Raw genomic sequence first — 16469 nt, 5'->3', positions numbered from 1 at the left:
AGAAGCTGAAATAACTGTACAAACTCAATGTACATGAAATACGGCAACTGAAATCAGACTCAATCACTCAATTGTATTGGTTTCATGAATAAGCAAGCACATCGGATAACTGTTTAAAACGGAGACTGCCATGAGATTAAAGTACTACATTTCACGAAATCGCCATACCTAGTTTAGGCTTTCACCAAAGCTGTAGTATCTATCTGTGTCTGATGGTTTTGTGTTATAGAGTTATCCCACGAGGCTAGAATGACCAAAAATGAGTCTCAAATTTACTAATGGTTCCTGCAATACTTCTGAATTTTGTTGTGCTTGGGATATCTACTCAGAACAAATTAATATATTAACGAATATCAAAGGGGGACATGTACTTTTGAACAGGATGCAGATTAAATTCATGAATAACTAGATTCACAACCAACATCTAAACCACGTATATATACAATATATAAAATTTCTAGGGAAAAAATGTAAAGGAAAATAGTACCCAGCTTATTTAACGAGAATTAAATAGTATTAAAGTTCTAATTCTTCGGAATATAAACACTCATTTCGTGAAGTTTTGCCACTGACCAATAAGTGATTACCGTATGGCTCAAAATTAATAGCCCTAATTTCATCTACGAATTAATCAATACAAGTTTCAAAGGAAACTTAGAACTAGATTCTTCCAGTTACATTCCAGAAATGAATAAACGTCATTCTGAAACATGCAACTAAGAAACTCACTGTTTGTTTCACGAAATCCTGTCGTGATGGTCCTGCCAGGGATTTCGGGTCCGCCTAATTTTACAAAAGTCCATGCTTTTGCAAATAGAATCAATAGAATCAATGGAACAAATAAAAGAAATAAATTAAAATCGCGCTAACGACCAGAATGATTAACCACATTAACTGAGACAAGCTGACCATCAGAAAATTTTCCTTTTACCTTTATGTGCAACTGCTACATCAACCAGGAACATGCGGAATGTATTGTGACCCAATACAACATAGCTCCACATGCTAAATAGAGCACTGCATATGTACTACGAAATTTTGAATACACATAACTGCTAAACATTACTTTGAAGGGAATTTTTAAAGCTAACGTGAAATTGAATATAAATGAACATACCTGTTATTTCTTCTTCAGTCTCGGTTTCCACTTTCATTTTGTGGTCGCTGGTGCTTTGGGCTGCGTCGCTCATGGAAAGATCAGGTACACTGGACTGCTGGGCGCTGCCCTCTGTATCGCTCTCAGAGTCTCGATGAGCTCGCTTCGACGGGGGCTCCTCCGACTCTGAATGCTCCACTGATGCATCAGACTCCTATGCAACGAACAGTAGATAATCAACATCACATAAACACAACGATAATACAGCACTTATGAATCTGAGGTAATGTTATTTTTATATACGCCTTTCCTTCCAAGAAGGGACTTCTGTAATGCAAGCGATGCATAGATAGGACTATTAGATGCATGGGGTAGACCCAGCCTCGTAGGGGTTAAAGGTACGTTATTTTCTCTCCCTTTCATTTTCCGCAAAAGTCTATGTCGTCTCTTTGACTCAAGTTGTTAACTTTGTGTATTTTACTATGATTTGAATGCTCTATGGAAATTTAGAATTCTTACATTCATACGTACAAAGTGAATAGAGAATTCCCTTATGGCAACATGGTTAGCAAACCTACCTTTCGCGTGGAAAACCCTGCGGCAGCTCATATACTAAGCTGTACGTCTATATCTCTTATAGCCTCGGTGCTCATCGGGACGCAAAACTCAGACAAAACAGACAAAACTGGGAAAGGGTTTAATGTATACCATTGATTGCAATAAAACAATAATTAAAGCTAAACAGAAGAATAAAAAGAAGTATAAATCACTATTTTTTCGGGTGGAGATATGAAAGCTCCGACGACACAATGTTCTAATAAAGTCTCTGAATTTGAAAACTTTCTTTCTATAACCGTTACATGAGCCCCAACGGGAATCGAACTCAGGTCCCCCAAGCTAAAACGCGTACGCTAACCACGGTCATGATGAAGCTCTTTTATACTGAATGTGTGTAAGAGAAAGATATTCGCATTCGTGCTTTCATCTCCAAAGGTTCAAAAGAAATTATAATAACAATCAAAATCGATCCCTTCGAAGTGGAGTTTCCAAGAATTTGATGTGGTAATGGCTTCCCCGACTGATCATACATCACAATACCACCAAAATCTAAAAACATCAGTTTGAAAAATTTGCTTTGTAGCTTTGAGAACTTAAGACACCATTGTACAATAAAATGTTCATTACTATATAGTGCCAATGAAGATTTTTGCTCTGTAAATGAACTGCATAAACATATTCTTTTGTTTACAACTTCTGGATAAATAAATAAATAAATAAAATCTTAAGCACAATGTTAAACTAAATTATTGAATCTCCTCAAAGCATTGTGGCAGAAATTGCTCAAAACAGATTTTTTAAACAATCCCAAAAGCAAGAAACACTAGATAAAAAACTACTCAAAGTTTTCTTCTGTCGTTTACGACGTTAATGAAAATATATTGTTTACATACATATATTGAATATGTAAAAGAATTCTAAAATTAGGAAATGTCTAAAGCAATACATGCAGAAGCTTTATAGGATTAAAATAAAAATTTCTACAACTAACGGAATGATAAAAAATACAGAAAAAATATAAAATTGTGGAATTCAAAGAAAAATATATATAACATTTATTGTATGTTGGTGTTGAAACATATTATCTATTACATTTCACGAAAATTTATCAGACTGTCGATAAAGAGAACACTCTCATCAATAATGAAATGTATTGAGATCTGAATTCATACACAATCAGATGAATTATCGCTTTGCTTTCTCTGGCTGTCTTCCTCCGGACTCTTCAATTAAGGATAAACTGAAGCGATATGGATAGCAACAAGGCAGATTAGACCAGACAACATTTTCAACGCCAAAGTAGACCAGCCTCGTTTGGTCTACTATGGCATGTAGGAAAAACACATAAATGAATATGGCAAACTTTATTACATGCACCAGCTCCCGTATTATTCAACGCCGAACTAGTCGATTTTACCAGGACAAACTTTAGCATATTGAAAGTATTTTGGCATAGATAACTCAATGTCGGTAGGTAGTCTAGTCAGCCGTATTGCTATCCATATATTGTACAGCAAACACAAAATATTATTATAAATATTCAAAATAAATTACCAGCACCAATTAAATACACCCAATGTTAAATATAAGCTTCTGTAATTCTTCATACAGGTTTGACAACAAAGTAATGACACTAATATTTTCGTAACTCTGCACCCTGTAAAACCCTGTAGATTGACTTCGTTCCTTCCATTAACCAAAAAAAAAAAAAAAAAAAAAACTGAGTTAACGTCCCACGAGTATGCCGGCTAGGCTAAAGGAGACGGTGATGATGAGAAATGAGTGAAATAGTGGAATGAAGAAGTGGGAGGAAACGGGAGAACCCCGAGAAAACCCACGCACACGGTGTTTGTCCACCACAAGGTTCACTTGGCTTGAGCAGGGATCAAGCCAGAGACCCCATGCACCAGAGATGAACGATCTACCCCTGAGCCACCGAGCACCCCTCCTTCCATTGAGTATGTCTCTCTGGAACATGGACGGTTCAATAATACAGCAGTATATGTATATGGAAAAAGTCGCGAATAATAATAATAAAAAAAAAGTTTTGTTTATGACAACACAGTTGGTACCTGTACAAAATTAAGAAATATCAGTGAGTGAGTTCAATGTGAAGGATACTTCCTGAAAAACACTTCGTCCTGCAAGATGCTTCCTGGGAACATTTGTAATCAACCCTGTCCATTTCACGCACCGTCAAGTGTACGAAGCTGTCTATAACTCAAAGTTTATTTCTATCCACAGAAATCGACGAGGATTTTACAGAAATGTCCGCAAAAGGAATCGCATTAATTTCTCTTTCAAGTGCTATCGAACCGCAACGTCTCGTCTTCGTGAATGACAATGCAAAATGTGTAGTGGAGGTTTCTCATTATAATAATAATCTCCAATAACTACGAAGTCACATAGACGACGTTAGGTTCTCTCTCGACAGAAAACCCAGACTTCATCAAGAAACTATAAAATTCTAATAGTATACGTCCGGTTTTCGGGTACTTGTCTTCCTCTCCATACCATGAGAACAACTGGCATTTAAAACCAAAACTTCCGTTTCTTTATCAGTTGCAAATGTTAAGAAATTAAGGTATTTATAATCGGTCTATTACTACTTTTGCTATTTCTGGTTTTTGAGTCGGTGGGGCTTCCCCATGCGCCAGATATGCCACTTTTCGCACCATGACAAGAGAACGGAAAGCCTCCGAAGTTTACGATGTTCCAAGTTGAACTACAAACAGTAAGATCATTCATTTTGTTGCAATCTGACACACTGAGGCTCTTGTCATTATGCTGTTTATTTTATGATTATAATGAACGTCGGAAACAGGAGAAATTTAGCCTTTAAAGAAGTCAGAAATTTCTGAAAAACACAAACATTACAGCTGAAGGAATAACCCATTATACTGTATATCTGACGTAACACATCTGCTTCGTACGTCCTGTACTGACATATCTGTTGCGTACGACGCATTACCACCTAAAGGTCTAAATTGATACCAGAAACATGATACCAATGTGCTGTATCTATACCACAATAATGAACGATTTGCGTTGGCAACAGATTTTTGGAGACACTCATTTATTTGAAGTGAGGCAAATGCTACCAACAGCAACGAAAAGTATTTCTCACACTAAATCAATACTACATAAGAACGGACTCACAAAAAACTTTTTCTGGATTTTCTATTACAATAATAAGCCTCTCATACTCTACCTATCTGCTGAGAAATTTTTGATGCTTGCACTAATTTACTGATTAAGTATCTACCAGCTGGAAGTGCAAAATTCCAAATTCTTAATTTATAAATGTTTCTGACTAAAGTATTAAGTCTTATTTCGAAACATTAACGGGAAATATTAGGAAGTTAAGAGAATTTGACAAGGAACGGTATGTGAAGATGCTGAATAACAATATTACATATATTATAAAGTCCTGGAGTTTAAAGAGAGTGTTCTGTGAATGTTATTTAGTAGTTAGTAATTTGTTTTAGATAAAGTTGATCAGTTTTGAAGTTATTTTTCTGTCATACAATATTTATTTTTTGATATAATACTAGAGGTGAAATACACTATTATTGCAGTTTAATACCATTTTAAATCTGTAAACATTTATTGGAGTTATCACATATCTATTTGGCGTTAGCCCTAATGTTTTCTGATCAGCTGATGGTGGTCTTGTCTGCGACCGTGTAATGCATTTGGATTTTATTACACAGTTAAAGGACCATAAAGCTGTAAAAAGCGAAAGACGTTCAGTGATACATAGAAAGAACTTACACTGCATTACAAAAGATTAGTCACAAAAGCATCATCAACAACCGAAGAATTCTTAGAGTGCAGGGAGCACAAGCAATTACGTTGAAAGAGTTTATTAATGAAATTTCAGATACATACAATCGCAACCATTTTATACATTGAAGGACATTAAAACTTCCCATTTCAGCGGAAAAAAGCGAGAACGCCTGCTCGATTTTCGGAACAAGTGTTATTACTTTGTTGTCTATTATCTTGTACTAGCATATTCACACTAATTATATATCAAAATACACAAAGCTGTCTACCACATTAAACGCTGCAAAACCCAAAATAAAAGTTACATAAACAAATAATAAGCAAATTCTTAGTGAAATAACATGTTTCATGCGGAGGTTAAGATATAATTACTATTCTATACGATAAAACTTATCAACATGCTAGGAAGCTGGTAATGCATTCACCACGCAATTAACAAATTCAATTACCTCTATTCCTGGCAATTGAATTTTCGTATCTGACGCTTCCGCTGGCTGCAAGAAGAACAATAATTAGGAAATGGCTATCTATACTACGCTAACACTGTTTGCCCACTACGACAGACACATACAGCCTTCTAACTCGCTAACCGTTCTTGGTTCTGCGAGGATTTACATTAAACAGTCATCTACAACGATGTGTATGATATAGGCGCCAGCAAAAGTGAGATCCCGCCTATAAGTTTCGTTTGCCAATAACACAACACGAGTAAGCTAGGTAGTAAACTACCATGAATCAACTTATTCAATACAAATTTCGAGAAATAAAATTATACTTGAGGATATTCACTATTGCTGGCAACTGTACGTTTAAACTTTTATATTAATTCTCATAATACTTTCAGACTAACATATATCCCTTCATATTCATAATTCTGCCATTTCAACTAATTTATTGATTTTACAATAAATATTAACCATTAATCCAATCAAATTACTCAAGTCAGAAAACAACTGATTTATTTTTTCTCATTCTTTGACATTACTACAGCTGAACTTGCATATGAATAAAGCATTGGGAATAACTACTTTGTAAAATAATATGACACACACACATACATACATACATATTATTTATATATCAGGGGTATATAGAAGCAAAACCTGCTAAATCCATTTTTCAATTATGACTCTCTTATGTTTCAGAATTGCTAAACAATGTTTCTGTTTAGTGGTTACTACTTAATGGAAATGAACGAAATCTACCACTTACGAAATATAATTGTTCAACAATTCTGAAACATAAGGGAGTCAATTTTTCTTCGTTTCCTGCCAAAATTAAAAATGGATTTAGCAGGTATTGCTTCTATACCCCGATATATACTACAATGTTAGAATAACATACGAAATATTACTGAAGACTAACACATTGGTCATTACACAAGAAAAATTAACTTTTTATTTTACTCTCAAGCGAAAAAGGCGCATATTGCGGGAACTGAACTGAAAATGAATAAGCATTTTTGGCACATATGGCCTTTGTGAGTCTCGTCTGAACTTCTTTCCACTGTGAGACCATGTGCAACCAAAAGTTAAGAACACTTTTGAAAACTGACATAACAATCAAATTTCCAGAGAAGTCAATATCGGAAATCACATCTATGATCTCCAACTCCAATGAAAGTGCGTTACCTTTTGAAATTAAATTTCTAGTTTAACGTCCCACGATTATGCAACGAGGCCAAGAGAGACTGCGATGATGATGATAACGATGAAATGGCAGAATGAAGAAAGTGGGGACCGGAATGGGAACGGGAGATCCCGACAAAACCCAGCACGTTCGTCCACAACAAAGTTCAACTGGCGGAGATGGGATCAAACTACGGATCCCGTACAACACAGGTAAGTGCTCTATCACTGAGCCTCTGCGGCTCCTAGCCGATTAACTTTTGTTGGTAATAATATATATATATATATATATATATATATATATATATATATATATATATATATATATATATATATATATATATATATATATATATATATATATATATATATATATATGATTTAGATTTCTGGGCTTTCGGCATTTATGGCCATGGTAGCCTGTTACGTATGAGGGAGTAAAGAATTGGAGAAGAAAGGAAGCGGTCTGGGTCCTATAAGTTAGGTACCACCCCGGCATTTGCCTGGTGTGACTGAGGAGAACTTCATTCAGGATGGCTGGCTTGATAAAGCATTTCACTTTTTCGACCGAGTGCTCCAACCGGGAATCGAACCTGGGACCGCTCGCACCGAAGTCGAGTGTGTTAGCGATTACCCTGTTGGAGTAAAGTAATACCATAGAAGGGGTAGTTCATATAATATATATATATATTTCATGAATCGTAATTAATAATAGGATCAACGCAATATAACGTCCCGCAGATAGATTAATAAATAATAAATTAAACGTGGCACAAACAAAACTCTCGAGGTCGTAATTAATACTTTCCATATTTCAATCCGTTGTTCATCATATCAGAGTTTCTTGATCTTACTAAATTACCATCTCCTTCCTTCAATACATTCTGAAGACAAATACTTCACCATCCATCACATGAGAATTTATAGAACTGACAAAGACTTTTATCACTCCATATGAAAGTCTACTATTTAAAATTATAAGAAAAATGCAAGCAGATATAACTCACAAAAGTTACTGAAAGCACCAGTACTAAGTAAGTTTATATTACTCATTCAAAATAATACGCGGACACTGACAACGCAGACTGAATAAAAGGAGAACTGAGTTAGTAAAAACGGTATTAACGAAACTGTACACTCAAAATCACACAGAAATTCTTTTTTGCAAAATCAATTATTTATCCGCTATAACAACTATATATTTTTTTAGTAGGTAGTTGAAACTGTTCAAAGAAAGTGGGTCGGTCATTCCAAGTCACATAATCCGGGAGAGTGCACACCATCATCTCAGATTTTCACGAAACTTGTATATACTAATCATATGGAAAATCCCTTCTATCTTCTCCATATGAAGGTTAGGGGGGGGGGGGGAATAAGGAATATTCATGTGTGTGCTTTAACGAGCTCTTTGGCCTGTCTATTGGTGACTCTTGGTACTATTTCACTGCGTGCAATAACCTTTAACTTTATTAAGTGGTTGTTCGTGTAATTCAATCCTATTCACTTTGTACACGGTTTTCAATATTAAAAAGCTGTTTTCTCGAAACTATAGTTTTGTGACATTCCTTCTTTTTTATCCTTACCCTTCATATTAGTTCTGGATATTTTTTTACAACCTCCAAAAGATTGTGCTCGAAGATTTTGTAAACAATGTAGTGATAGAACGGTATGACATTTATCACTCACTTCAATTAAGCAGCACAATGTCGTGACTGGTACAAAAGTATTGGAATTCGCCCTATTTACCTAAAATTTGATGATTTCGAAAATTACGTTAATGTTTCTTTTAATCCATGAAATATCTATCAGAATTCAGGATCGCTGATTTATAAATCGTATACAGACATTCATTTACCACAATCGCCATATACTTTTCTGTCAAGAGGTTGGCCACTGATGTAGACATCACTTGAAAGAACACACATTTCCTATCAAGGGGTTAAAATATCGTTGGGTATTTACTATTAGTATCCTACAAAGAACATACTGTACAGAGTGACTATTCCTTTCTCCCAAACAGAGGAGGTTATGGCCATTTTCAGCTCACCGTTGTATATCGAGATAAAGGTCTTTGTTTGAAAGTAATTCCTGTTCATAGTTGTCATATTGGATCTAATCTGATTCAGAGTTATGTGGAGTATCAAATACCATTACTAAGTTTCCCTGAATCCACAAGATTCTACATACGAGCACTGATACTCAACAAACTTGATCTATTGTTTTCTTGGCGTACAGGATGTGTTGTTCGTATGCTGACGTTTGGCCTATCGAGTCACGTTACTCGGGAAATGTCACAGGCAATTGTTGCTGAAGATAGTGCCTATTCCGAATTTTTCAACCAAAATGTTATAATGTAGAAATGGTGTAAAAATCCAGTTTTCTTGGAAGCGAGAAAATATTATGGGCAACGGCCTACCCTGTGATCACTCCGGTCGTCATTCGGAGCACATGTTAATCGTAGGTTTAGGTCTTCACTCTTGATGCTGCATAAGAACGAAAAACAGAAACTCAATCTCAACCATTGCTATAAAGTGGCAACAGACAAAAAAGGTGAACACTACTGTATCCCGTTGCCCATTACCAATACAAAGGATCTGAATATTGAACTACTTACGAATCCCGATATCAAATGTGATGGAGCACCATTCCCTTAGAAGTAGTGTCTCAAGCTGCGTTTCCAAATATTGTTTACCATTGAAGGTATATCTGAGTATCGATCCAGTAAGAATTTGTCTAAAGCGGGCATGTACAAGTTCGAACAGAGGGTGAGCTAATCACAAAAGCCTTACTGTGTCGAGGGCTGTACGAGACAATGTATGACACTTTCACAAGAACTAAGTAGTAGAACTTGTTCCTCGTATAGTAACACCACAGGAACAGAAAACTGCTATTAACGGTAACCAAAATGTTTACTTACTAAACAAACGCAGATAATTCTATTTACTTACTATTATAGTGAGAAACTTGATCCTTCATGTTTTGAACTAATCTCTCAGTGTTCGGTGGTAAACTGGATGTTCCAACGCGAAGGATATTTTTTAAGGTGGACAGCAGTTATTTAGAAAAAAAAAGCTCAATTCAAGTTAAGAGGTTACGAAAAAATACATTTCCAATAACGGACCAGGAAAGCCGGATAAAAGAGTTCAGTGGGCCGCAACTGACTCGAGGGCCGGCTGTTGCACATAGCTGGTCTAAAGTAATCTCCTTGGAGGTATCCGCTCAGTGAAGGTTACTGTCACTCAAAATACCTGATTTTGACTGTTAACCTCTTCAACCTCTCCAACCCCGCAATGGCCGGTCCCAAGCCCGTGCTGAGAAAGGGGAAGGAACCCCCTGTGTATTTCCCGGGTCACATGCCTTGTGGTGGCTCGGCACCCTTCAGGGGGAGATAGGGTGGCACTGGTGTCCGGACTCACTACCGGTACTTTAACTGCCATATGGTAGTGGGTGAACACGCGGTGTCAACAACCTACCGGCAGAGGTGAGACTTCGGGGGGCATCCTCTGAAATGGGCGACTAACTCGTGCCATTGGATCTGGGAGAGTACGTGTGACACCATCACGTCCTCAGTGGGGTAAGAAGCTTCGGCTGCCGCACCTACCGGCGGGGGTGAGCCCTCGGGTATCCCCCGAAATGGGCAACTAAGCCGTGCCCTTGGGTCCGGGAGATAAGGCTGCGTGGTACCCCAACACGCTAAAAAGAGTGGGTAGTTGGTGTGCCCTGGGTGGGCGGATCCAACGCCCTACCGGGAGGGCACTGCCCTCAAAGAGAGTGTAATGCGTTCTTTTGGGTCCGGGATGGGATACTTAGTATCCTAACGCATACTCGTACCTCAGGAATGCTGAGGAAGTGGGTCCCTCCTTCGTCCCAGTAGTGTGTGCTGGGTGCAGGAGCCACGACCCTACCAGGGGAGCCGCCGCTCCCAAATGGCCATTGTCTTTAAAGGTAGACAGTCTACATCAGCCATTGGGTCTGGTAATGTACGGTTCACTTCTCTCGTAAGAAGAGGTAGTCCCGTATTGTTCGGACGACCCTACCAGGAGGGGAGTGTTGGATTCCTGACTGCAGTGGGACCAAACGGAGGTGGGGGAGGGGCCAATCCCAGGAATCTGGGTAACGGTTCTGATTCTGCCAAAGGGAGGAAAGACAGTGGGATATGGTCCGGCACCAAACTCAAATGGTGACTCAACACGTACCATTGGGTCCGGGATGAGATACGGGAGTATCTCGACGTGTGCGTGGTACCTCTACACGACAAGGCGGTTGCCAGTTGAACGATAGAGGTAGGCAGGGCCGGGATTGAACAAGCCCCCTCGGGCATTGCCTGGGGCCCCGGAATTGGGTTGGACTCTGCCGGGCTGTGGTCATACCGTGGGATTCGGTAGCTTGTGGGAGCCAATCCCAGGAATCTGGGTAACGGTGAACACGGGCGGGAGGTGAGCTTGCCTTATAAGCTCGGGCGCCATGCCTGCAGAGCATGGTAGGACTGACTCGCTAGCAGTCTGCCTCAACCAGTAGGTTACTGGTAGGCACTCAGGACTTCGGTCTGGCCGCGCAGTGGGCGTATCCCACTCCCTCAGAGAATGGGGGTTACACACTTAGGTGTCAAGGTTAAGGGACAAATCTTGACGGTGCACCTTGTGCATGAGCAATAATAGCGTATATTGTGGAACTACGGGCGAGGTGCATTACTTTCTTGCGGAACCCGTCCATTAAATAGACCGAACGGTCGCGGGCATGCTCTCCATGCATGCAACTAAGCGTGGCAAAGTAGACCACTAGCTCACAATGTTAACCTCTCCACTGAAGAAAACAAAATTTTTTTTAAAAAAAGCGTTATCCATGAACAGAATGCCTTTAGAAAATGAAGGGTTCTTTTCCCATTTTGAAAACCCCACTAGATTTTTCTTCAGTACTATTTGATACCTCAAATGACACCCTTTTCACTAGCAAAAATTGACTTCGATACAATGTGACGGCTATGAACCGGAAATACCCTCAAACATAGGACCCCTATCATAGGTACAATAGTGAACTCGAAAGGCCGAAAACTCCTTGTTTCAGAGAAAGAAAACTATCCTGGGACTTTTGAGCTACTTTGTACACTATGCCCACGATACTTTCAATCCCATAATAAAAAATTCTACACTCCTTAACTGATATCTGCCTCAATATCCTACTTCTTGATAATAATAATAAATAAATAAATAAAAAGATATAACAACTTTCTAAACGAATGTATATCATTTTTTAAAACCTATCACCATTTTGACAAATGTTTCATTCATTTTGTTTTACGTTACATTTTCGAAATTCTCATAAAATTTCCAGTAAGATGAATTCAATAATTTTGCTATAATCATTGTCTCCTACTGCTTAATTCAAGTGAGACTGATTCGTTCTTTTACAGCTTCGTTCACAAAATCTTTGAACACAATAACCTCACTAAACTTTAAAAAAATTAACAAGACGTAATATTGAAAAAACAGAAGAAATATGGGTTCTTATATTCTTTATGGTTGCTATACACAAAATTTCTTGAAAATCTGAGATGGTGGGGTGCATAATTGTATCTGAGCTGGATACAGGATGTCTAGCGATCATGATTTTTGAAATTACCGCATAATTGCCTCTCTTTGCCGCCCATTTTATGAATTTTTCCCCCCAATTAAATACTGCCAGATTTTTACCAAAATTAACATGATCATACAATGAAAGTAATTTTGTATGTCATGCTTTTCTCATCACTGAATTATTGTTTATTTTCTCATAAGACTGTCAAAAGGCGCAGAGCTACATCAGGGTTTCAACTGATTTTTGTAAACTGTTTTCCCTAACAAAAGTTTAATCCCCCCCCCCCCTTATTTTTTCATAACCCTATTAGTTTAGTTAGACACCTAAACTGAAGGTAGGAGGAGTTTCACGATCCAATTCCTATTAAATGCTGATAAAATTGATACGGAACCTGTGAAAAAGTATCCCCTTTGAAAGTAAGAAAAGGATTATCAAAATCAGTACATTTAAGTTGAAGTTATGAGTGACCATGCACACAATGAGGTCGGTTAATTACGATATTAATACTATCGACCGTTGAGAAGTTTTATGGTATAGCTCCGATGATTATCATCAGATCCTAATGAAATTTATATGAAAACACCGCAAGAACAGAGTTTTTCAAACAAAAAGTCAACAAAATTTAGTGCACCTATGTGGAAGTTATGCGTTATCATACACTATCAGCTACTGAGAACTTTCATGGTCTAACTTCGAAGACTACTGTTAGATCCCCTCATGAAATTTATGTAGAAACACCAGAAAATATTATATGAAATTAAAATCGGTGCCCGTTTGTCGAAAACTTATTCTTGAACATACGCACTCAGTTTGGAAGCTCTGGAGGCGCTACATTTTGTCTAAATTAAGGGATTCAAGATCAATTGATTTTAGAGTTCAGAACCTTACCATTAATCATGACTCAACATACCTTGATATAATCTAATGCATCTGTAACCTATTATTCTATATTGTTGTGTTGACTGATTTTTAAAGTTGCTTTCACTATCGAGAAAAAACATTTTGTTTTCCTGACTTTAAAACCAAAATTTTAAAAAAGTTGGTCTCTGTCCCCTAATCGATATGCTTTTTCAGAATGTCCAGCAGATTTAAAGTATTGGATGATACCACCTGCAATCTAATTATAAACAACATTCTTAATATATTCCCAGTCCTGAGTAAAGATTTTTCGCTGACTCATACTGGGACACCCTGGCCCTGTGTTACATAGATGTTATGTAAAGTTTACATCAAGGTATTATATTAAAAGGTTACTAGATTAAGCACGATTATGTATTCTTTTATCCAACGTCTGTTGTCATGATTTCTTAAAAGTCTTTGTACTTGTTGTGCGTCACCATTATACTAGGTCAATGATAAAAAGGCACAAGTACCTACATCATATGACAATGTGAACTTTTTCTGTCAATTGTATTAAATAACTGAAATGCAGAGAACCTTTTGTATTTCGAAGGATTATTCAGGAGCATGATAACCTCTTCTGTAGTTTACTTCATTCTCTCTGTACCTGAACAATTACAAATGAAGTTGCATTAACCACGTTACAAAATGGATATTCCAATACTCTGAATTTTAAAAAAACCTACGAGAAACTAACCCTACAATAGCTAATATTTTCAAAATGTGAAAAAAAAAAAAAAGTTGCAAAAATTACAAATAACAGCTAAATATGTTGTTTCTAACATCTCGAATATTCTGAAAAGGAAAAGATGCATACAGCATCTCAAGTATTAAAGAAAACTTACAAAAAACGTTTTGGAATTCAACTAAAAGCTTGGTATTTTGAAACATGAGAAAATGCCTGTAGAAGCTGCTTATAGAAGTAAAGTAATAGATTGAGCATTTTGAAATATGTGAAAATATGCTGCAGAATTCATCTTACGAGGTCTACTGGAAAATGGAAAACAGCTGCAGAAATCAAAACAAAACGTCGAATATTCTTAAAACTATGCAAATATGCGTACAATGTAATAGACTGGAGGGTACCGTTTATGGCCAACATACCCCTTATGGCCACTTTCATATTATTAGTCCTTTATTAAGCTTCATGCTAGAAAACAATAGAACTTAAGCAACAAATTCAGTCAGTGGGCATTGTGAATCTAATGAATATGGATATGCTGTTACATTTTGTGTGTTGTTATGCACAGAATTCTCTAATTTCTTGTAAGTTTTGAGTTTTACAAAAAAAAAAAAAAAAAAAAAAAAAAATTATCTGGTGGCCTAGAAACTTCGTTCCCTGGTAAGAAAAAAGTCTATATTTCCTTTATAATGCTATTGTAACTGCCAGAACCTCAAAACACAACAAATAAATGCAATGGCCATTAGTGGGTCGGGATATTCCATGAGTAACCAATTATGGCCAGTAGGTAGCCATAAGTGGTTCCATACTTGTTACTGCTCCTGGTCACCTTTGCAGTTGTAATAGTAATTTGATTATTTATTAATAGAAATAACAAAAACAGTGTTTTATTGACATTACAACACATTTTTGCTGTAAGCCTAAATAGTCAAATCCATGTGTAGTCCTAAATATTAAGTTAACTTTAAATTACAAAACAAAACATATTTTGATGTATCAAAAAAATAATCTTAACCCTACCTAATCATACAACGAAACGAAATACAACAGTCCTAGCCTACTACACTCGGTATAAAATAAATACTGTGTTAGCCTATATGTAAACTTAATGAAATCTCTCCGTGTGACAGAGTACAAGTACGTTGGTGTAATATTGAACAAAATATCAAATTTTGAGTATGATATTTAATATTTCAAATGTGTTCACTCAAAGAGTTAATTGAGTTGACCTTAAGTTTAGCGTCCGTTTCAGCAGAGAGACTACATAAGAGGTAGACCTACTGATCAATGTAGAATCCAAACCACATGAACTCCCGGCGGAAATTGAACCCGGGTCTCCCACGTCAAAGGCGCGTACGCTAACCGCTTAGTCGCGAAGGCGCTTGTGTGAACTCAAAAGAAAGCACAGTTTGTAATCATTAAGAATGTGTCTCCTGGAGCTGTAAAGACACTTAAAAGAACTGCAACATTGATATTGTTCTAGTCCGCTACATCTTATTATAGGTATACTGCAAACTATACATAAAATGTACATATTTAAATGTTAAGGATAAATAATTTTGTAACGCAGCCTATACAGGGTGTTTGAAAAAGAACTTCCTAGTTTTAAGTATAAATTTAATTTGGAAATGAATGAAAGCTTACATCAATGAGTACATATTATGAAAGAAAATTCCTTCAAGTTTTGTTTAATGTTGGTAGACTTCAGATTTTGATTTTGCTTTTAAAACACTAGCGGTTTCCTTGAAAGACTTTAGCCAATGACTGATAGTTCTTGCTGTAGGTGGTTTACCACCATACTGACGTCTACAATTACGTTGCACTGTTATAACTGACTCAGTTTTAACAAGCCAAATAACACACTGCGCTTTCTATTGAGGAGTACACATTGTTGCTGAGTTGCTCTGCACTGCACGCCTGCCTGGACTGGACTGAGGAAACAAAGAAAGAAAAAAAAAAAAAAAACAGCACTGGTGCCGTCTCAAGGTCAAGCAGGGCTGCCAACTGCAGGGTAGACAAACTTGGAGAGTTGATGAATCAAACACCACAAACAGCGTTATGTATAGGTCTAACTTTAGCATTCAGACACAAGCAGGGAAAAGCCCTATATCCAGGCTAATTTCATGTATAAGTAAATGATCTTTGATATCTTTTTCCTTAATAAACCTTAATTTGGAAGTTGATTTTTTTATATGTATTTTGAGTGGCCATAAGTGGAAAAAAGAGTGCCCATAAGCAGTAA

At 37.0% G+C, this 16469-nt stretch overlaps 1 protein-coding gene across 6 annotated transcripts in view; it reads right to left on the bottom strand.

Annotated features, from left to right (window-relative positions):
• The window catches only part of pds5 (cohesin associated factor B pds5), a 143126-nt gene that overhangs the window by 44901 nt on the left and 81756 nt on the right, over positions 1–16469 (bottom strand). For 5 of the 6 annotated variants that reach the window (XM_081727604.1, XM_081727606.1, XM_081727609.1 and 2 more), the window contains 2 exons: positions 5893–5937; positions 1118–1310 (listed from right to left, as the gene is read on the bottom strand). In XM_081727604.1, coding sequence (XP_081583730.1) covers positions 1118–1310; positions 5893–5937 — 238 coding nt within the window. The remainder of the gene's footprint in view (positions 1–1117; positions 1311–5892; positions 5938–16469) is intronic. The other variant, XM_081727607.1, reaches the window with a different exon arrangement.

The sequence above is a fragment of the Thermobia domestica genome, chromosome 10 (assembly GCF_964235325.1).
Source record: "Thermobia domestica chromosome 10, izTheDome1.hap1.1, whole genome shotgun sequence".
In the NCBI taxonomy this organism is placed as follows: domain Eukaryota; kingdom Metazoa; phylum Arthropoda; class Insecta; order Zygentoma; family Lepismatidae; genus Thermobia; species Thermobia domestica.
The sequence above is the reverse complement of the archived record's forward strand: the minus strand, read 5'-3'. Positions and strand labels throughout refer to the sequence as shown.